General features: G+C 43.6%; 1 protein-coding gene across 2 annotated transcripts in view; it reads left to right on the top strand.

Annotated features, from left to right (window-relative positions):
• ABCA1 (ATP binding cassette subfamily A member 1) overlaps nucleotides 1-23,534 on the top strand; it is a 137,515-nt gene that overhangs the window by 26,825 nt on the left and 87,156 nt on the right. For both annotated transcript variants that reach the window (XM_070375179.1, XM_070375180.1), the window contains exons 3-5: nucleotides 8,195-8,288; nucleotides 15,069-15,210; nucleotides 16,845-16,963. In XM_070375179.1, the coding sequence (XP_070231280.1) occupies nucleotides 8,195-8,288; nucleotides 15,069-15,210; nucleotides 16,845-16,963 (355 nt within the window). The remainder of the gene's footprint in view (nucleotides 1-8,194; nucleotides 8,289-15,068; nucleotides 15,211-16,844; nucleotides 16,964-23,534) is intronic.

A 23,534-nucleotide genomic window follows, 5' to 3' on the forward strand; every position in this document is an offset into this window, starting at 1 on the left:
CACAGAAATCCTGAGAGGTATTCATTACAATTTCTGTTTCATAGATGAAGGAAGTATTGTAAATTAGTACATCATTAAGAGGAGGGACTGGAAGTTTTGACCCCAAATCTACCATGGGATAATGCCAGTGACATTCCTGGTACCAATACAGGGATCCATGCCGTTTTCATTTTATAACCTCATGCATTATTGCCAACACTGAGATATTTCTCGTGTTATAGTAACTTTAAGTAAGTTACTATAAAGATTTTATACATATAGCCTTTTCTTATTTTTATATTATTTCCTTAGGCCAGAATCTCAGGAGTATGATTACTAGGTCAAAGGGAAGTGGCCCTTGACATATATGGTCAGATATCCTTCCAAAGATCAAACCAATTGAAAAATCCACTGTCACTGCATGAGGCCTTACAGTTCTGGGAGGGTAGGCCTGGCTTTCATATTTGTTTTTCCCTTCAGCATTCCTCTGATTTGATCTTTCAAGATTTCAGTTTAATTTAATTGAAGTGTATGTTGATAAGTGTTCACTGTGATGCTGACAGAGCCTAGAGTGTGCCATTGCTTTGATGAATTTTCTGTTATCTTGGGAAACTCACTGTTTCATGTACACTTCTTTACCTCTCAGAATCGTCTTCCATATTTTCATCAGTTTCTTTTCCCCATTGAATCCTGTTACCTTATCAAATTCTAAAAGTAGCCTAGTGGTATTTTACTGTCCCAGGGACATTGAATAATGTCTAGAGTCATTGTCTGGTTGTTACAGTCCTGGCTAGGGGTGGTTGGTGTCGACTGGTAGAGGCCAGGGATGGGGGAAACATTCTACCATTCATAGGAGAGCCCCTCACAACCATTATCTGGCCCCCTGTGTCAAGAGTTGAGCAGAACCCTGCTCTAGAAATGCTTGTGCATTGTATCCCCATGTTGTTGCTGAGGAGTAAGGAGAGGGCAAGTCCCCAGAGCAGTTCAGGGTAGCTATTTACTTAATCATCAGAAGTTTAATCTTAATACCAATCTGAAATAGGATTTCTGAGTTTCTGACTTTGTTAAGAAGCACCATTACAAAAACAGTGTTCCTCTCCATTTCTTCCACTCTGTGGTGGGGCCAGGCATGGAGGGAGGTGAATTCATAATAGAGTGAGATTCAAAAGTATGTAACCATGGTGTGTGTGTAACAAAAGTGTGGGTGAGTTTAACTCAGGTGACCATTATGCCTACTACTGTGGGCAGGAATCCCTTAGAAGAAATGGAGTAGCCATCATAGTCAACAAAAGAGTCCAAAATGCAGTACTTGGATGCAATCTCAAAAATGACAGAATGATCTCTGTTCATTTCCAAGGCAAACCATTCAATATCACAGTAATCCAAGTCTATGCCCCAATCAGTAATGCTGAAGAAGCTGAAGTTGAATGGTTCTATGAAGACCTATATGACCTTCTAGAACTAACACCCAAAAAAGATGTCCTTTTCATTTTAGGGGACTGGAATGCAAAAGAAGAAAGTCAAGACATACTTGGAGTAACAGGCAAATTTGGCCTTGCAGTACAGAATGAAGCAGGGCAAAGGCTAATAGAGTTTTGCCATGAGAATGCACTGGTCATAGCAAACACTCTTTTCCAACAACACAAGAGAAGACTCTACACATGGACATCACCAGATGGTCAATACCAAAATCAGATTGATTATATTCTTTGCAGCCGAAGATGGAGAAGCTCTATACAATCAACAAAAACAAAAGCAGGAGTTGACTGTGGCTCAGATCATGAACTCCTTATTGCCAAATTCAGACTTAAATTGAAGAAAGTGGGGGAAACCACTAGACCATTCAGGTATGACCTAAATCAAACTCCTTATGATTATACAGTGGAAGTGGGAAATAGATTTAAGGAACTAGATCTGATAGACAGAGTGCCTGATGAACTACGGATGGAGGTTCATGACCTTGTACAGGAAACAAGGATCAAGACCATCCGCAAGAAAAAGAAATACAAAAACACAAAATGGCTGTCTGAGGAGGCCTTAAAAATAGCTGTGAAAAGAAAAGAAGCAAAAAACAAAGGAGTAAAGGAAAGATATAAGCGTCTGAATGCAGAGTTCCAGAGAATAGCAGGAGAGATAAGAAAGCCTTTCTCAGCGATCAATGCAAAGAAATAGAGGAAAACAATAGAATGGAAAAGACTAGAGATCTCTTCAAGAAAATTAGAGACACCAAGGGAACATTTCATGCAAGATGGGCTCAATAAAGGACAGAAATGGTATGGACCTAACAGAAGCAGAAGATATTAAGAAGAGTTGGCAAGAATACACAGAAGAACTGTACAAAAAAGATCTTCCTGACCCAGATAATCATGATGCTGTGATCACTCACCTAGAGCCAGACATCCTAGAATGTGAAGTCATGTGGGCCTTAGAAAGCATCACTATCAACAAAGCTAGTGGAGGTGATGGAATTCCAACTGAGGTATTTCAAATCCTAAAAGATGATGCTATGAAAGAGCTGCACTCAATATGCCAGCAAATTTGGAGAACTCAGTGGCCACAGGACTGGAAAAGGTCAGTTTTCATTCCAATTCCAAAGAAAGGCAGTGCCAAAGAATGCTCAAACTACTACACAATTGTACTCATTTCATGTGCCAGCAAAATAATGCTCAAAATTCTCCAAGGCAGGCTTCAACAGTACGTGAACCATGAACTTCCAGATGTTCAAGCTGGATTTAAGAAAAGGCAGAGGAACCAGAGATCAAATTGCCAACATCTGTTGGATCATCGAAAAAGCAAGAAAGTTCCAGAAAAACATCTGCTTTATTGACTATGCCAAAGCCTTTGACTGTGTGGATCACAACAAACTGTGGAAAATTCTGAAAGAGATGGGAATACCAGACTACCTGGCCTACCTCCTGAGAAATCTGTATGCAGGTCAAGAAGTAATAGTTAGAACTGTACATGGAATAGCAGACTGGTTCCAAATCGGGAAAGGAGTATGTCAAGGCTATATATTGTCACCCTGCTTATTTAGCTTATATGCAGAGTACATCATGAGAAATGCTGGGCTGGAAGAAGCACAAGCTGGAATCAAGACTGCTGGGAGAAATATCAATAACCTCAGATATGCAGATGACACCACCCTTATGGCAGAAAGTGAAGGAGGAACTGAAAAGCCTCTTGATGAAAGTTAAAGAGGAGAGTGAAAAAGTTAGCTTAAAATTCAACATTCAGAAAACTAAGATCATGGCATCTGGTCCCATCACTTCATGGGAAATAGATGGGGAAACAATGGATACAGTGACAGACTTTATTTTCTTGGGCTCCAAAATCCCTGCAGATGGTGACTGCAGCCATGAAATTAAAAGATGCTTGCTCCTTTTAAGAAAGGAGCAAGAAGAAAAGCTATGACCAACCTAGAAAACATATTAAAAAGCAGAGACATTACTTTGCCAACAAAGGTCTGTCTAGTCAAAGCTATGGTTTTTCCAGTAGTCATGTATGGATGTGAGAGTTGGACTATAAAGAAAGCTGAGCACTGAAGAATTGATGCTTTTGAACTATGGTATTGGAGAAGACGCTTGAGTCCATCGGACAGCAAGGAGATTCAACCAGTCAATCCTAGAGGAAATCAGTCCTGAATATTCACTGGATGGACTGATGCTGAAGCTGAAACTCCAATACTTTGGCTACGTGATGCAAAGCATTGACTCATTTGAAAAGACCCTGATGCTGGGAAAGATTGAGGGCAGGAGGAGAAGGGGACGACAGAGGATGAGATGGTTGGATGGTATCACCGACTCAACAGACATGTTTGAGTAAGCTCTGGGAGTTGCAGAAGCCTGGTGTGCTGCAGTCCATGGGGTTGCAAAGAGTTGGACACGACTGAATGATTGAACTGAACTGAACTGAACCATAAAGTGTTGTCTTATTTCCAAGCTATTTATGAAGGCCTACTTGAAGTAAAAATGCTGTTTAGAAATGGGGGATGAAATCTGATTTTGATAATAAGTGCAACCAAAATGGCATTCCATATGTGGAACCAGAAGTCAAATTAAGTTTCAAGAGGGAAGCTATTGGTAAAGAAAAACCTGGAACATCTCCCTGAGTTTAGAAGGCAAATTCTGTGTTCAGTGACAGAAATCATTTTAGAAGTTCAGAGTAAAAGTGCATGGGTAGAATTGTGTCTTTTATGAGTTCTCTGGTTTGAGTGCTGTCTCTTGGAGATAGTCTCTTCATTAATACATGTTAGTGTCTCAGCTCACTAAGGCTTATAAGGATCAAAAATCTAGATACTCTGGTAATGGGGCAGGGGATAAGGAGATTGGGGTACATAGTGGTTTAAAACACACCCTTGAGTTGGACTGGTTTTGAATTCTGGCACTATTTACCAAATTTGTATCCACATTTATTAACTCCTTGAACCTCATCTGTGAAATGGGATTTATAATAGTATTAACAGGGTTGTTTGATGATTAACTGAGTTTACATATGTAAAGCACTGAGAACACTGATGCATGAATTCTAAGTCACTTCAGTTGTCTCTGACTCTTTGCGACCCTATGGACAGTAGCCTGCCAGGCTCCCCTGTCCATGGGATTCTCCAGAGAAGAATACTGGAGTGGGTTGCCATGCCCTGCTCCAAGGGATCTTCCCAACCCAGGGATCGAATCCGCCTTTCTTAACATCTCATGCATTGGCAAGCAGGTTCTTTACCTCTAGCACCACCTGGGAAGCCCTGCACTGATGCATCATGGTAAGACCTATTTAAGTGTTAGCCATCATTATTATTGTCGGTCTCGTTCTTACCTCTTTGCCTAATCTGCTTACACCCAGTTGCTGGGAATGATTTGCAAGATATACTTTGTATTCTTTGCTGTCAGTACCATGGGAAAGATCCATTGTTTTTTTTTTTTTTTTTCCCCAGTCAATCAACATATTTTGAGCATTGATTCCCCTGCAGTGTCCTAGATGTGGGACTGCAGAGATGTTCAGGAACCTAAGACTTGATTCATTGAGTCAGATCAGTGCCTAGGAGGGCTGGTGAACACCGGACTCCTTTTAAGTGGCTGTCTTGAAAGGTATATGTCCCGAACATAGCTCTATGAGAGGCAGCATGAGGGGTGCAAAAGCATGTAGGAGTCAGTAGACCTGGGTTCAAACTCTGGTGCACTCTTTTACCAGGCTATGGCTCAGAACCTGCCCCAATCTAATGATACCAGCTACCTCACAGAGTTATTGTGAAAATTAAATATTAGAGACAAGGTGTATATAAAATCCCCGGTGCAGAGTAGGTGCTCAATATTGACTGTCACTATTATAAATCTGTAGGCCATGAGCTTATTTTACCTTTGTGGAACCTGTTGATATGCTTTGATCATGACTTAGTGGGGTTATTTCTCAGCTGAGCCACTGGTTTCCTAAGTTGGGCAAAACTAGCTGTTCCTCTCAACCCTGCCACTGACTGTCTCTGTGACTTACCCTTCCTTGAGCTTTAGTTTTGTCACATATAAAATGGAGATGATTATGCTTCTCAGGGTTGTTTGCAGGATTAAATGAAATAATCCATTTATAAGGTGCCTGTTACACACTGGACTCTAAATAAGTGGTAGCTACTATTTATCCCCAAAGCGTACATGGCAGTTTCAGAGCTTCAAGGTTGATGACTATCTTACTCATACTCTTTAATTTTGGTTTTATTTTTTGGAGTTCTTTTCTGAATTTATTCATAGTTAAACTGCTTTTTAAAAGTTGTACTCCCTTTTGTTAATATTTGTAAGTGATTTTATTTAGCTGTAAGCTTGGAATGCATACAATTGTGTTCTGCTTCGTTCAGTTACTATTATATGGTTAATAGTATATGTGTTTCATAAACATTGTTGTAATAACTGTATAAGGTTAAGTAGATGTGCCATAATTTAATCATTTCCCTATTGCTGTGCAATTAAGTTGTTTCCAATATTTTCCAATTATACTGTCTAAATGAACGAATAACTAAATGTATGTAGCTTTTTGACATTTTAAACTTAGTTCTGTGGGATGAATTCCTAGGAATATTCTTTGGTCAAAGGGGATAAACATATCTTTTGAATACATATGGCTAAGTTGCTTTCCTAGAGGGCTCAACTGACTTACATTTCCAGCCTTATTGTTTTGTAAACTCCAGTTCATTCTCTCGCTCAACATACATTTTAAAGCCCTTATCTTGAGGCAGGCTTAGAGAGAAGAAGGTGACACCAGGGGAGAAACTCCTGCTGTGCCAAGTGCTGATAGAGGCTCAGGGTACCTGGGGAGCCGCAGAAGGGACCTGCAGCTCAGTTGGTAGAATGTCATTTGAAAGCAACACTGAGTGTTGCTTCTTTGGGATTATTTACAGAAATACTTAGCAAGACCAGCCCATCTTTGGTCTTGGAAATCCCATAGATAGCATGCTTTCTTCCAAAGAAAGACCTATGTGTCTGTTTTTTCCTGATGTGCTATCTAGAGCAAATTATTCTTCATAGTTATATGGTAGCAGTGTTTTTTGTTCAAAAAAAAAAAAGTAATACATGCTCATTATGGAAAATTTAGAAAACACAGGAAAGTGTTTTAAAAAAAAATCACCCATACATGTTCTTACCATCCTAGGACATTCACTGCTGTCATCCATATATTTCCTTCTATAAAGAAGATTTAAAAAAGAATTTAATGTATAACCATATCAAAGGTCTTTGGAATCTAAAATACCAGAAATCCAACAACAAATAAAAAATGAAACCAAGCTGAAGCAAGGTTAAATTAGTTATGATCTATTCATAGTGTGGAGTATCGAGTGGCCATTAAAATCTATATTTTAAGAGAATATTATATGTCATGGGGAACACTCCCAGTATGATATTCAATGAAAAAGCAAAATATAAGATTATATATGCTGTATAATCTTAATTTTGTAGAGAAAAAATATTATTTATGTATGAATAGAAAAGAAAGACAGAAATATTAATGGAGAACCATTATTAGCTTAATTTACTAGGGATTATCTCCAGGAAGTAGGATTAACAGTGATTTATATTTATTTTTTTCTACTTTTCTGTATTTTTTTAATTTTAAATTTTCCGCAATAAAAATATATGGACTTGGGGATCAAAAAAAATCTATTTAAATAAAAGGAAAGATTTCATATCTGTGTTCTCTTGGCTTTATGTCTCTGAAGACACAGTTGTAGTTACCCTCACCCACAAGGCCCCGAGACTCTCCTGGGCTTTTGGTGTTCTTCCTAATTAGAACATTGGAGTCTAGAGCTGAAAGGAATGATAGAGTGAGGCTTCAGGCAGTGGAACTAGTTGTCTGAACACCACAGGTTCAGTTAGATTATGTCTCATGATTTCTATCCTGTCCCTGTGCTTATTTATCCCCTGGTAGCTCACTGAAGCAGATTTCCTTTAGAGAAACCCCATTGCTTTAACCAGTGAATAACACTTACTTACGTTCAGTTGTCATCTAACCCATTGGAGAAGATGGTGACTGGATTTTGACGGATGGGGAAGGACTTTGCACTCTTCCCAGATATTTCCAGCCCTGATGGCACACAGGTCAACATGGAACTGAGTGTGACTTTCCATTGTCCTTTGGAGCCTTCTTCTCAGCCCCACAGGGGGCAACTTCATTTGTTCCTTTAGAGCTGAGCTGGTGTGTATTTAGCACAGCAGTTTGCACAGTCTTCTTTCACCAAATGGTCATAACATACCTGACACTGTGCTAAGGCTGTGGAGGTGCAAAGATGAGTTGATCCAGTGCTTGCTTTCAGGTGCTCATATTGTAGTGAGGAAGCCAGTAACAAAAACAGGATTTCAGGGGCTCAGGGAAACTGTTATGGAGGAGGATTCATGGGTTACTCTGGGAGCACAGCAGAAGGGCTTCCCGCTCTGCCTGAGATTTTAGTAAAGGAAATTGTGCCTGGTTGAGTCTTGAAGGGTGAGTGGAAGTGAGCCAGATGAAGCAGGATGGGAGGCATCTTCCCTTTCTTAGGGGAAACACAGAGGTATGGAATAATAGTAAGGTGTATAAGGTGAGAACTACAAACAGTTCAATATCATTAAAGCTTAGAGCGTGGTAAGAGAGGCCGGATAAGTAGGTTCATTGTTTAATTCATCTTTTCATGGATTTCCCAATGCTCAATAGTGTTAGGCATCCATGTTTGTTTAATTCACAGTGCTTTGTCTTGTTTCCTACTCAGTGTCAACTGTTTCTTGAAGTGGCCTGGCCTCTATTCATCTTCCTGATCCTGATCTCCGTGCGGCTGAGCTATCCACCCTATGAACAACATGAATGTGAGTATGTGAGCATCCCGCCTGAGGCTTACCACTGGCAACCGAAATTCAGGCAAAGGGCAGGGACTAAATGTGACCTTTCCCATAACTCTATCTTTAGGAAACACGGAAAATGGTTTGGAACAGAGCAGCTAGGCTTCCGATTATTTGATAAGCCATCAACTCAGGAAATCATTTTCAGCCCTAGTGAATGGTGATAATAGTAGTTATAATAATAGCCGACATCTGTTTCATACATTTTCAATCATGAAAATAAAAGTCTTACTGATAGCTCAGAGAGGGGTGATTAAAAAAGCTCCCTAAGGCAATACCTTAACATCACTGTCATCTGGTCCCTGCCAGGCTTTTTCACATACATCATGTTTTTATCGCACAGTTGTAAATCATGGGACATATAATTTTAAGCAGCATTTGTGTAGAATATCTCAGATCGACTAATATTATTCCATTTGATTCTCATAACAACCTCGTATAATGGACTTCATCCTTGTGATCATTTGCTTTAATTTCTTAATAAGTAACTAGGGACTCAGAAAAGTTCAGGGGCTTGTCTGAGGTACATCTGTTAAGTGACAGCGATGCAATAAAACTCAGGTCATCTGACTCCCAATCATATGTTTGGATGATGGCCTTTTCAGTGAGCATAGAGAATACAATAGTGGCTAAGAACACATGCTCTAGATGTCAGGTTACCTGGTTTGACTCTTGGCTTCAACACAGGTCACCTTGGGCAAGTGACGTAGGTTCTTTTTACTGAGCTTACTCATCTCTATAAAAGGGGAATGATGCTTACCCCATATGTTTGTTGTGGGGCTTCCCTGGTGGCTCAGACAGTAAGGAATCTACCTGCAACACAGGAGACCTGGGTTCAATCCCTGGGTCGGGAAGATTCCCAGAAGGGAATGGTTACCCACTCCAGTATTCTTGCCTAGAGAATTCCATGAACAGTGGAGCCTGGTAGGCTACAGTCCATGGGGTTGCAAAGAACCGACTAACACTTTCATTTTATTTTTTCATGGTTGTTGTGAGTGTTATCCCACAATCTCAATCTTTCTCTCCTGGCTGAGCTTGCTAGATGGATTAACACTGCAAAAATGCCCCAATCTTAAAGATCAGCATTTGTTGGGGAGTTTAGCTGGGACCTTTATTTTATGGCCCCAGTGACTTTTCCTGTCATTATCCAGCTCCATCCACAGCCCATCAGCCCCATCAGTTCAGTTCAGTTCAGTTCAGTCTCTCAGTCGTGTCCAGCTCTTTGTGACCTCATAGACTGCAGCTATCCAGGCCTTCCTGTCCATCACCAACTCCCAGAACTTGCTTAAACTCATGTCCATTGAGTTGGTGATGCCATCCAACCATCTCATCCTCTGTTGTCCCCTTCTCCTCCCACCTTCAATCTTTTGCAGCATCAGGGTCTTTTCCAATGAATCAGTTCTCACATCAGGTAGCCAAAGTATTGGAGCTTCAGCTCCAGCATAGTCCTTCCTATGAATATTCAGGACTGATTTCCTTTAGGATAGATTGGTTTGATCTCCTTGAAGTCCAAGGGACTCTCAAGAGTCTTCTCCAACACCACAGTTCAAAACCATCAATTCTCTGGTGCTCAGCTTTCTTTATGGTCTCACATCCATACATGACTACTGGAAAAACCATAGCTTTGAATAGATGGGCCTTTGTCAGCAAAGTAATGTCTCTGCTTTTTATTATTCTGTCTAGGTTGGTCATAGCTTTTCTTCCAAGGAGCAAGCAGCTTCTCTAGTAGCTCAGCTGATAAAGAACCAGCCCCATAGGTGTACAGGATACAGTTCTTCAGGGAAGTGGTGGGGCTGGGGTCACATTTGAATTGTGTTCCCAGTCTGATCCCATGTATTTCAGGGCACATACTGACAGTTATTCATCTGCTAATTTGCTAGTACACATTATACATATTCAAGTTAAAAAAAAACAATACCTGAAAACATTCTACCAGATGTGATTTTCTGATTTTACCAAAAAGGAAAAGCACATACAAGGAAATATACACTCAATTTGTGGGCCTGGGAGGTAATTCTGCTTTTGTGTTTGGAACCTCAAAGGTTGATGAGCAAATGCACATTTGATTTTATATAAATGTTACCCTAAGCCCTGCTGATGTAACCATTTTAGGGAAAACTCAGCTTTTTCATCTGTTAGGCTAGTCTCTCTCTGGAATTATCACAAGCAAGGAAGGCAGTGTAGTGGAAATCACAGAGTTTAGTATCAGAAAAGTTGGGATTTGTTTGGATGCCACTTCCTGGCTCTGCCACTTACTGAGATTGTGATCTTGGGCAAGTTGTTGAATTTTGACCCAGATCTCTTTGAATCCAGACCACTGATTCTCAGAAATGTTGTGAAATTCCTATACCTAACATAAGACTTTTCAGTTCAGTTCAGTTCAGTTCAGTCGCTCAGTTGTGTCCAACTCTTTGCGACCCCATGAATCGCAGCACGCCAGGCCTCCCTATCCATCACCGTCTCCCGGAGTTCACTCAAACTCACATCCACCGAGTCGGTGATGCCATCCAGCCATCTCATCCTCTGTCATCCCCTTTTCCTCCTGCCCCCAATCCCTCCCAGCATCAGAGTCTTTTCCAATAAGTCAACTCTTTGCATGAGGTGGCCAAAGTACTGGAGTTTCGGCTTCAGCATCATTCCTTCCAAAGAAATCCCAGGGCTGATCTCCTTCAGAATGGACTGGTTGCATCTCCTTACAGTCCAAGGGACTCTCAAGAGTCATCTCCAACACAAAAAGCATCAATTCTTCAGCACTCAGCCTTCTTCACAGTCCAACTCTCACATCCATACATGACCACTGGAAAAACCATAGCCTTGACTAGACGAACTTTTGTTGGCAAAGTAATGTCTCTGCTTTTGAATATGCTATCTAGGTTGGTCATAACTTTTCTTCCAAGGAATAAGCGTCTTTTAATTTCATGGCTGCAGTCACCATCTGCAGTGATTTTGGAGCCCCCAAAAATAAAGTCTGACAGTGTTTCCACTGTTTCCCCATCTATTTGCCATGAAGTGATGGGACCAGATGCCATGATCTTAGTTTTCTGAATGTTGAGCTTTAAGCCAACTTTCTCACTCTCTTCTTTCACTTTCATCAAGAGGCTTTTTAGTTCCTCTTCACTTTCTGCCATAAGGGTGGTGTCATCTGCATATCTGAGGTTATTGACATTTCTCCTGGCAATCTTGATTCCAGCTTGTGCTTCTTCCAGCCCAGCGTTTCTCATGATGTACTCTGCATATAAGTTAAATAAGCAGGGTGACAATATACAGCCTTGACGTACTCCTTTTCCTATTTGGAACCAGTCTGTTGTTCCATGTCCAGTTCTAACTGTTGCTTCCTGACCTGCATATAGGTTTCTCAAGAGGCAGGTCAGGTGGTCTGGTATTCCCATCTCTTTCAGAATTTTCCACAGTTTATTGTGATAAAACTTTTGCCTTCCATCAATGCAGTTCTTGCAGCTTTATTTCCTGTTCTCAGCACTTTCTAGGGACCTGGCTAGAAGGGCAGAGAGTTAAACTGATGCTTGCAGAGGTGTCTTGTCTCTGGGAGCAAGGGGTTGGTATATAATTCTTCCCCATTAATCTTTCCCAGTTTGACCCAGACCCATGAAAATCCTAATCGCTTCCCTGGATCATGAGAGTCCATCATCCTGTGTACCTGATGCCAGATCCTCATCCTGGTTTTGTCTGGAAATCAGATGGGACATGACACATGGGGAAGGGTGTGCCCACACCCACTGGGCTATAGTCTGAAGCACCTTGTCAGTGTGCTGGACCAGCACCACCCTGTCTTTGGTGCCAGCATTTCCTGGAGGTTAAAAGGGGACAATCCCTTGGTCCTTCAAGTATTTGGTTGGGTTACATAAATCTCCCCTGAATGAGGAGCAGCTGACTCAGGCAAGGGACCTTGTTTGGTTTTCCTTGAACTATTAACAGGGAGATAAGGGGATTAACTGAGTAAATGCTCAAGAGGCCAGAGTCCCTGCAGAGGACCAGATCTTGTTTCATCCTTGTTTTGGATGTTGCTTCTCTGGTTGGTATGTGGACAGAAGAAAAAGACAGATAAAAGGACCCCAGTAAGGAAAGTTATGACCAACCTAGATAGCATATTCAAAAGCAGAGACATTACTTTGCCAATAAAGGTCCGTCTAGTCAAGGCTATGGTTTTTCCTGTGGTCATGTATGGATGTGAGAGTTGGACTGTGAAGAAGCTGAGCACCAAAGAATTGATGCTTTTGAACTGTGGTGTTGGAGAAGACTCTCGAGAGTCCCTTGGACTGCAAGGAGATGCAACCAGTCCATTCTGAAGGAGATCAGCCCTGGGATTTCTTTGGAAGGAATGATGCTAAAGCTGAAACTCCAGTACTTTGGCCACCTCGTGCGAAGAGTTGACTCATTGGAAAAGACTCTGATGCTGGGAGGGATTGGGGGCAGGAGGAAAAGGGGATGACAGAGGATGAGATGGCTGGATGGCATCACTGACTCAATGGACGTGAATCTCAGTGAACTCCTGGAGTTGGTGATGGACAGGGAGGCCTGGCGTGCTGCAATTCATGGGGTCGCAAAGAGTCAGACAGGACTGAGCGACTGATCTGATCTGATCTGATTGAAATGCAAAATGTCGCAAGTCCTGGCTATGGGTGAACTTCTGGGGAGACTCTGTTAGCCCATTTGCATGAAAATGTAAACTGAAAAAAATGGGTTTATGCCTTAGAGGGAGGTGGGGGCTGTGAGATGGAAGGAGTGCTCCTAGCTGGGCAGGTGTTGAGGAAGTATTGTTGTAGGCTGGCCACCAAGCGCTGCAGTAACTCTAATGGGCCCATTCGCTGATCCTTACCCTGTGCCAGGGACTCATACTTTGCCTATAAAAACTCATGTAATACTTACTATGGCTCTGTGAAATGGGTTCTATTGTTATCACCATTTTATAGATGAAGAAATTGAGGCTTTAAGGGGTCACTGACTTGACCAAAGTCTCTGTTTAGCAAGTTGCAGAAACTGTTGGTCTAACCCTAAACCCTGTGAAGCTCTGTGGCTCTTCACCACCTACAGCCTTGGTTCTTAATGACTGTCAACTCTTTGGGGGTCACAGGTAATCCTGAGAATATGATGAGTGCTGGAGCCTCGGCCTTTCTGTCACAGGAATCCACACATGCTTGGACTCAAGTTAAGAGACTCAGGTTCCAGGGCACATTTATCTTGATCTGGTTAAGCAGCTCCATGGCTCATGTCCATGAACCAGACTGTATTTTGATGCCTCTCACAAGTCCCTGTACATGGAGTCCTGCTGTTTGTAAGAAGCTCCTCTGTAGTGAAGGGAAGGGAAAGAGAGGAGATGGCCTGCAAGAGGGGGCTTGTTGTTTTGGTGGATAGAGAAGCAGCAACAGCAACTAATGTAGCTTCACAGATGACATTTGATCCTAAGTCAGCACCTTCATCGAGTGCCTTTGAGGAGCTTGGGAACTAGTAGAGAAGGTGAACAGAGGTCCACAGGGGACAGTAATGGGGGTGATGAGAAGAGCCAACAGATAAAGGAGTTGTTCAGTTGCTAAGTCATGTCCAACTCTTTGTGACCCCATGGATTGCAGCACACCAGGCTCCTCTGTCCTTCACTGTCTCCCGGAGTTTACTCAGGTTCATGTCCGTTGTGTTGGTGATGCCATCCAACCATCCCATCCTCTGTTGCCTCTTCTCCTCCTGCCTTCAGTCTTTCTCAGGATCAGGGTCTTTTGCAATGAGTCAGCTCTTTGTATCAGGTGGTCAGAGTATTAGAGCTTCAACTTCAGCATCAGTCCTTCCAATGAATATTCAGGGTTGATTTCCTTTAGGATTGACTGGTTTGATCTCCTTGCTGTCCAAGGGACTCTTAGGAGTCTTCTCCACAACCGCAATTTGAAAGCATCAATTCTTTGGCGCTCAGCCTTCTTTATGGTCCAGCTCTCACATCCATGACTACTGGAAAAACCATAGCTCTGACTATATGGACCTTTGTCAGCAAAATGATGTCTCTACTTTCTAATATAATGTCTAGGTTTGTCATAGCTTTTCTTCCAAGGAGCAAGCATCTTTTAATTTCATGGCTGCAGTCACCATCCACAGTGATTTTGGAGCCCAAGAAAATAAAATCTGTCACTGGTTCCATTGTTTCCCCTTCTATTTGCCATAAAGTGATGGGACTGGATGCCATGATCTTAGTTTTTTTTTTTTTTTTTTTTTAATATTGAGTTGTAAAGGAGACCACAGGTATAAGGGAAGGAACATGACTGAGATCACAGAAGCATGGGTTCTACCCCTGGTTCTGCCCACTGAGTCCCTGAGTGTTCTTCATCAGCCACTTTATCTCACGATGGTTTCTTCTTTCAAATATGAAGGAAGAGGATTAAGTCATCACCAGGGCCTCTCTGTGTCTCGAAAGGGTGAAGTGGGTGGTGGAAGGTGAAGGAATGAGGGTCTCATACTTGCTGCCCTCCAGGCACCTTCTGTGTACGATCTGGTCACTTCCCCAAAGCTGGTGTCATGAATTTAACCCTACAGATGATGTCAGGCAGATTAAGAACTGCTATCTGATGCCACATTTCCAACTCATGATCAGTCGATGGTGGCAGATTTCTGGGATTCAGAGAATGGGACAGGTTTGGGATGGAACAATGTTTGGGTGGAACCAAAAGAGAAAAAGATTGCTATCAAGTCCCACATCCTTCAAAGCATTAATGTTTCTCCTTGTGTTTTTCTCTTCCTCAATTTCAACAGGCCACTTTCCAAACAAAGCCATGCCTTCTGCGGGAACACTTCCTTGGGTTCAGGGGATTATCTGTAATGCCAATAACCCCTGTTTCCGTTATCCAACTCCTGGTGAGGCTCCAGGAGTTGTTGGAAACTTTAACAAGTCCATGTAAGTACCGGATCAGGTTTTCTTTCCCAAACTTGTCAGTTAATATTTCTTCTTTCCTTTCTCAGACTCCAGGGAATTTTAAATGGTTGGGTTTGAGTGAAGGTGCTTTTGTGAAGGTTTATGTGATAAAGTCCAAAGAATGAGACCAGGGAGAATTGCTGCCAAAATTTAAAATATTGTAAGCTCATTTTGGTACATTTTTTATATAGCTGACAGTTCTGTGGTTGGGGGCCTTTCCTTAAAAAACTGGCAGGTTAGAGAGGTAGGGAGAGGGGAGGAGAGGGTGAGATGTAAGGAAAGAGTAACATGGAAACTTACATTACCATATATAAAATAGTTAGCCAATGGGAATTTGCTGTATGGCTCAGGAAACTCAAACAGGGACTCTGTATCAACCTGGAGGGGTAGGGTGGGGAGGGAGATGGGAGGGAGCTTCAAAAGGGAGGGGATATATGTATACTTATGGTTGATTCATGCTGAAGTTTGACAGAAAACAGCAAAATTCTGTAAAGCAATTATCCTTCAATAAAAAAAATAATTAAAGAAAAAAAAAAAACCCAAAAACCTGGCAGGTAAGTAGAGAAGGGAGACACGCACATCAGCCTCATGCATTAATGAGCAAACACTTATTTAGCAAACGTTTATTGTGTGTGGGAGACTGCTGGTCCAGAAGTTGGGATAGAGAGGTGTGTAGAGGATGTGGCCTGTCCTCAGGGAGCTCAGCCAAGGCTGGGGGAGCGTGGTCCTTTCTGCTCCCGGATCTCCTTTCTTCCTTCATGGGTGCCCTGTCACACTGCAGTGTCTGTCCTTCTGTCTACAGGTCTTTCTTGGCCCTGGGTGTAAGCTCCCTGAAGGGCATCTTTCATCGCTTTTGTATTCCTGGCTCATGGTTTCAACAACAGACATAGGTAGGGCTGAGTAAGTGTTTGCCAAATGAGCCATTGAAGATTCTTGGAAGACACAGAAGCATGGCAGGAGTTAGAAAGGACTAAAGGCTGCAGGAGACGCAGCAGGACAGTTCTGAGGAGACTGTGCCAGGCAGGCAGGGCTCCATCACAGCATGCGTGGGCCTTAGGCTTCGAGACTTTCATGAGCCCCTTTTTCCGTGAAACAGCATTAAAAATTTTATTTTTTAACTGTGTTGGGTATAAAGATTAGTATATTCTGGACTAAATTAATGATATGCATTCATTCGGAAATTTTTTCCTGATTTTAAAAGAAATTTAAAAATGTTGTGGACCCCTAAGTGTATCCTGGGCCTTAGGCACTGTGTCTGCTGTGTTTCATGGATAAGTTCGTCCTGGGGGCCTGTGTGTGTGTGTGTGTGTGTGTACGCGCATGTGCATGTGAGGGAGCGCTTCCTGCAGAGGCAGCATGTGGACTGGGCCTTGAAGGCTGGTAAGGTTTGGTTGTACGGATACATGAGGATGAGTGTTTGGGGCAGGGTGGGTGGGTGGATGGGTGGGTCGGAGCATAGCATCTCAGAGGCTGGGTGAGGGGGCAGCTGGAATGGGTCAGGGGTGGCCTGCAGGGTCCCTGCAGCCAAGCTGGGTGTTCCTGGCAGGTACTTTGTTCGAACTGGAGAGACAGGTGGTCTAACCAGGACATTTCTGCTTTTCTTGCTCCCCCTGCAGTGTGTCTCGCCTGTTCTCAGACGCTCGGCGGCTTCTCTTGTACAGCCACAGAGACACCAGCATGAAGGACATACGCAAAGTTTTGAAGACGTTATACCAGATCGAGCGTTTCAGCTCACGTAAGCAAAATCCGTCTGTGAATTGGCTCATAATCGGAAATGAACCTGCACCGGGGAGAGACAGCAGCTGACGCGTCCTGGCACTTGTTCCTTTTAGCTCTTCCCTGTGGGGTTTTCCTCCTCAGTGGCTAGGCTGTAAGGCCTCTCTGCAGGATGTATTTGAGAAGAAAATACAGAGATTATGAGTGCCCTGGCCTCCTCTGGGGACATAAAAGAAACCCCCTAGAGAGGAATGGCACTGGCCTGGCTTACAGACAGTTGGGGTGCAGGTTGCTGCCAACCTCATTTTATGGAGATGGCCATATGGTTGCCGTGAATGGGCAGATGCTTCTGTGCATATAAGAGCAGATAAAGTTGCAACTTGATATGGATAAGTGAAAGTTAAGCATTCACTTCTAAAAGAAAAACTCAGTTCATCATCCCGCTAGTCATTTGATTTAGTCAATGAGCATTTGAACCTCTGATCTCTAAAAAGTGACATGCTTATCTCTGATCTGGTGAGGGCCTGGGCAGTTTATTGCCATCTAGGAAGTGGCTGAGAGCAGGCAGCCTGCTGGCCGAGGCGCTGGCTGCAGAAGTCACCATGGAGCAGCCTTCCAGGCAGTGGCCAACCGGGGGACGGGGGTGGTGGGAGCATGCCCCCAGGTGTGGGTTGTGATGGCCTGCGTGGTCTGTAGAGAATTCAGAAGCGGTAATGAAGCTGACTAAGAGTCAGTCGCTTTTTATCGTCTCCGTGCACTGGTGGTTCTAAACAGTGTTGAGTGATAAATTACCCCATCACCAGTCAGCTGCCACCACTGCTCCAGGAAAGTGCTTTTTTCTTAGTTCGGTGTTTGGGAGGAATAGGTGGGCTGGCTTTTGCTGAGAGGCCTCCCAGTTTGCTATCCACTTGGTGAAAACAGAAATAGTGTAAAGTGCTGGAGTTTAAACCAGGCTTGTATTGGAGCTTTCTCTTGGGTGGCTGGACTGTGCTTTACCTGGAGGCAAACTGTATGGGAAGTGGTGAGCGGGAGGTGTCGTTTCACAAGAAAAACAGATGTGGCCGTGCCTGGGCTCCGGGTCAGCTCTGAGGAGCTTGCAGCTGCTCTGCTCCTAGGTGCACGGCCAGGCCATCTGGATGCCATTGCCTTGCCCTGTAGGCCCCCATCCTGCACACCTGTCTGTCCCAGCACAGGACGCAGAGAGACAACCACCACCAGTCAAGGCATTTGTCTTTCCTGATCTGCTGGGGGCCCCCTGCCTGGTAGACCAGAGGCAGTCAGGGTTATTTCTTCTACTGCAGAGACAGCGGGACCCAGAGGAAAGAGTGCTACAGTGTATTATTTTGTAGCTTGGTGACTTTGTGAATAAGTCCTTTCAGGCCTTTTGGGGCCACACTTCTCAGCTGTAAAATGGAGCCAGTAGGAGAACTTTAGCTCATAGGATTGTTGTGAGGAGTAGAGGAGTTGAAACATGTAACTGCTTAAAAACTGCATCTGGCACCAAGGAAACACTTAATGAATATGAGCTATGATGATTTTGGAGTGCTATCTTGGCCAGGATGTTTAACCTCTCCACACCTGAATTTCTTCAGCTATGAATAATAGGTAACTTGCAGTGTGAACTGTGAACCTCACACAGTGTCTGGCGCATAGTAGATGTTCAATAAACAGGAGCCGATTTTACTCCTGTGCATCAGTAATGTATTTCTGAGCACCTGGCCTTGCTCTTCTGCCTTCCACTGCATGGCTGGAGAAAGGGACTGTGAATGGGGGACAGGGCGGGGAGTAGTTTCAGATCTCGGTGGGTGCTTCCTAAGACACATATAAACTAGAGACATGAGTCAGGGTTGAGAAAAGAAGCCAAACCTGCATTCAAACAACTTTCTCTCCACAGCTCTGAAGAGAGATCTCGGATTATGGTTGTCTCCTGTCACAGCTTATGTCTCCGTTCACCTTTGTCTGCCCTGCAGCTACTTCTTAGGGCCACTTCTGCCCTGCAGCTTCCACCTTTCTTGGCTCTCTTATAGCACTGAGCCCAGCCTCAGTCCAGAGGGAGATGTAGAGAAATGTTGCTTCTTCCGAGGTGGAATCAGTAACTTTTTGCTGAATTTGAATAACACTCTAGATTTCAGAGGGGTTTCCCAGGTGGCACTTGTGGTAAAGAACCCACCTACCAATGCAGGAGATGTAAGAGATGTGGCTTTGATCCCTGGGTCAGGAAGATTCCCTGGAGGAGGGCATAGCAACCCACTCCAGTATTCTTGACTGGAAAATCCCATGGACAGAGGAGCCTGGAGGGGCCTGGAGGGCTATAGTCCATAGGGTCACAAAGAATCAGACACGACTGAAGTGACTTAGCATGCACACATGCATGCACTATATTTCAGAGAGTCCAAGGCTGGGGTATATCAGTGTAGATCCTGACTTGGAGACCTCTGTTTCTCTGCAGTGAAAGCCCTACTCAGAGCATGATGGGCTCAGCTCTCTTGTGCTGTCACACTGCAGATGGAAAGGATCTTTGGTTGGAGTCCTGCCCCCATCAACTTTCTCTGCCTACCCCAGGGATAGCAGGTGGCAGGGACCTGCCTCTCCCACAGCAGCTCATTTTGGGTATTGGCAGAATACCCAATATTAGAATATTGGTATTCTAATTATCAGAATATATTCACTGATCTTCTGTACCTCCCAGAGAAAGAGGCTAACCTATTTCCCTTGAAGTGTTTATAGACAACTCTTGTGTTTCTTTCCCTCTCTTCCTGAAATCTGTTGTCTTTTTAGGCTAAAAGTCCTCCATTCCTCTTCTGGAATGTCTACCACACCCCCCACTTCCTGATTTCTGCCTCTCAGAGGATGCAGTTGGTTGTGTTTCAGTGTTTCTTTGTCTTTCTTGAAGTTTATCAGAAATTACAACAGTCTTCCAGTACAGAGCAGGAAGGGACTTTCACTCTCTTGCTCTGAGCACCATATTTCTGTAATGTAGCCTTGGATTGCATGAGGCTTTTTGGCATCCACGTCACACAGTTGACTCATTCACCACGTGCAGTCAACCTGAGCTGCAGAGCCTTTTAAATACAGAGTATCGCAAGTTACTTGTTCTCCATTTCTGAATTGTGCTGTTGGCTTTTGAACCTAAAGGGAGAATATCTATCTCTTTTCTGTTTTACATTTTTAGATTCCCTATGTCATCTCTTCCTACTCAAACTGTTTCAGATTCTGTTTCTGCCATGTATTATATTTACTAATGCTGCTTGTTCCCTGTCATGTAGAAATTTGATAAATAGCTCTCTTTGTTCTCATCCAAGTCGTTGGTGGTTGTGGGACCAGCGTTGGAGGTTTGGATCAGTCTGCTGGAGACTAACAGCCCCTTTGGACAGTGCCATTCAGGCTGTTACAGACCTACCAACCCATGTCGTCTTTGTGCTGGGCACCAGGCTCCTGTGATCTGGTTAGAGGACTTGTCTTGTTCTTCCTTTTCACTTCACCTGCTAACTCCATTGATACATCCATGGATAATTTGTGGATAGGGGGATGTCTGCTCAAATACTCTTTTCTAGTCCCATGGTTTACTGGGCTAGGGCATTGTTTTATTTCCACTTGTTGGATGAGACCTTAGACGTCCGTTAGTTCATTTATAGACAAATGGGTTGATTGAATCAAATGTTCAGCCAGTATTTATTGAACACTTGTATGTCCCAACCAGTGTTCTAGGTGCTGAGACATAGAGGTGTACAGAACAAATATGGCCCCTGTCCATATGGAACTTCTATTCTAGAAAAAAGACTATGATCCAGCCAGGGGTGGGGGAGGGACTTTCCCAAATTTCCATAGCTACCGGAGGGATATTCTGGGAATGGAATACAGCTAAACCTCTGCTGCTCCATGCAGCGCTCTTTCTACAGTGCTCTCTCATTCTGTTCTAGCTGTTCCATTAATCTCCCACCTGGGAAGATCTCCAGTTCAAGAGTTAAGTCATAGTCAAGCTGTCATATCCTTGAAACCATCCTTATAAGCACGTGCAGGAAGCTTTACAGAGGGGCCTCACTCAGTTTTCTCATCACTGGAACTTTTTGGACATTTTGTTTTCTTCCTAAATGTATATCCATCCCTGTTGGACAGGGATTAAATTACGTTTGGGAGTCTAGGTGAGGAGCATTCACTCTTCTTAAGTCCCCGTCATGACTCCAACCCAGTGGAAATGTAAAAGTTGCACAAGTTCTCAAAAGCTCTAGAAAAAGTGACAGGTCTAGATTCTGTCTTTCTGAGATGCAGTCTGGCAAGAAAGAGCATTTCTTTAAGTGAATCTTGTATGATATCTGAGATGGTTTTGAGCAGTACACAGATGACAACTTTTAATTTTAACTCACCTCAAAATAATTTCACAGTATTATTGCTTAGGAGGCTGTTAAATAGGGAAAAATTACTTAAAGTTAATTTAAAGACAATATCATTTTATGTGGGTGTGGTGAAACTTGTGTGAGTAGTTTTGTAGAGATGGGAGACTGGAAATTGCTGCTGTAAAAGAAAGCATTTTGGGTTTTGTATTAAGATTTGTTTGGGAGGTGTGATGTCACCAAGATGGTAAAAATAGGTCTTTGCTGACTTTGCTCCCCCCACAAAAAGAATCCTTTGGGGAACAAAATCAGGCTCTGTCCCTCATTAAGTGTGAAACTTGGGCATGCTTTGATTTATTCTGACCCTCAGTTTACCTGAAAAATGGAGATCAGGTATTCTGTGGGTTGTGTGTAGTTGCTCAGTCGTGTCTGATTCTTTGGACTGTAGCCCGCCAGGCTCCTCTGTCCATGGGGATTCTCCAGGCAAGAATACTGGAGTGGGTTGCCATGCCCTCCTCCAGGGGATCCTCCCAAACCAGGGATCGAAACCATTTCTCCCGCCTTGCGGGAGGATTCTTTACTATCTGAGCCACCAGGGAAGCCCTGTGGGTTGTTGAACATTACATCAGATGACATTGTGTGGATGGATGACTGATAGCGAGGTCATAGCACACAGCTGACATGGAATTAATCTGAGTCAGTTTACCTCCCCATCTGTTTCTGGCTACCTGTTTGGCTTGGCAAGTTTGTTAATCTTATTTGGGCCTCAGCTTCCCTTGCCTTGAAATTGGGACTTCGGCGAAATAACCTGAACATATTGCCTCTTGGAAACTTGGTACCTGGGTGGGGGATCACCTGGGACTGAGCAGTGCTGTGGGCTGGCCCCTGCTTGTGGCCCCTGGAGGGCAGGGTTGGGCCTTGTTTGTAACTCTGTCCCAAGCATCAGCAAGATAGCACAGTACAATCAGGCACAAGGCAAGCAGCCAGGGAATCTTTGTGGAATGAAGGTGAGAGATGATACCTGTCCTTTCTCCTTCACAGAGTATTTTGAGGGTCAAATGAAAGCACCTTGAAAAGTATAAAATCCCAGCACATGTCATTTTCAAGTTGATCCATTGTGTGAACCCAGGTCCCCAGGGGTTTCAATTAATAATAATGACAAAAAAGTCTTAAGAACAATCTTGGCTTGCTTTGCTTTCTTCTACAAGGTTTACTTTCCAGAAAAAGTGAAGATGCTCAGTTGTGTCCGACTGGGATCCCATGGACTCCTCTGTCTATGGAATTTTCCAGGCAAGAATACTGGAGTGGGTTACCATTTCCTAGAAAGCCTGCTATGAGTCTTGAAGTGGATTGAAGCGGATTTACTGAGAAGCTAAAGGAGTTTCACTTTCAGAACTCCTTTCCAAGGCCCTGGTAGGGATCTCAGCAATCAAAACTTGCCGAAGTAGGATGTTTAAAAAATACTGTTTTTCTTAAAGAGAGCCCTCTAAACTGTGTCAGCCTCAGGCTTCACACAGCAGCCCTCCAGAGACTTTGGGGCATGGGAAGGACTGTCTTCTTCCCTGGCCTCTTCCTCCACACCACCCTCCAGGCTTGTGCACCACTCCAGCCTCCTCTTGGGAATCTGGCATTTTCCAGTGGAATGACCAGCAGGCTGGCCAGAACTAAGGCCTTTTGGATGGGGCCAGAGCTGCTCAGATCAGGACTGGGCTGGGGAAGGAGGTGTCCCTTTGTTTTCTTCTTCACCTTTTACTGTTTATTTCCTTTGTGCTGTGCTGTGCTTAGTTGCTCAGTTGTGTGCAACTCTTTGTGACCCCATGGAGTGTAGCTGGCCAGGCTTCTCTGTCCATGGGGATTCTCTAGGCAAGAATACTGGAGTGGGTTGCCCTCCTCCAGGGGATCTTTCCAACCCAGGGATCAAACCCAGGTCTCCGGCATTGTAGGCAGATTCTTTACTATCTGAGCCACGAGGGAAGTCCTTATTTCCTTTAGAACTATTTAAAATGAGTTGCTCACTGATACCTAATGGGCTCATTAGCTTGCTTCCTGCTGGATGTTTCTGCTCAAACATTGATTTTGCTCCAGTGCCTTGCTCCTTTCTTGAATCCTGGCATCTGGACTACAGCTTTCCTTCATCTCTATGGCAACATGGGCTTGGACCCTCTCGAGTTTATACCATATGTAGTGGTTAATGACTTCCCTGGTGGCTCAGACGGTAAAGCATCTGTCTACAATGTGGGAGACCTGGGTTTGATCCCT

The sequence above is a fragment of the Bos mutus genome, chromosome 8, assembly GCF_027580195.1.
Source record: "Bos mutus isolate GX-2022 chromosome 8, NWIPB_WYAK_1.1, whole genome shotgun sequence".
Taxonomy (NCBI): domain Eukaryota; kingdom Metazoa; phylum Chordata; class Mammalia; order Artiodactyla; family Bovidae; genus Bos; species Bos mutus.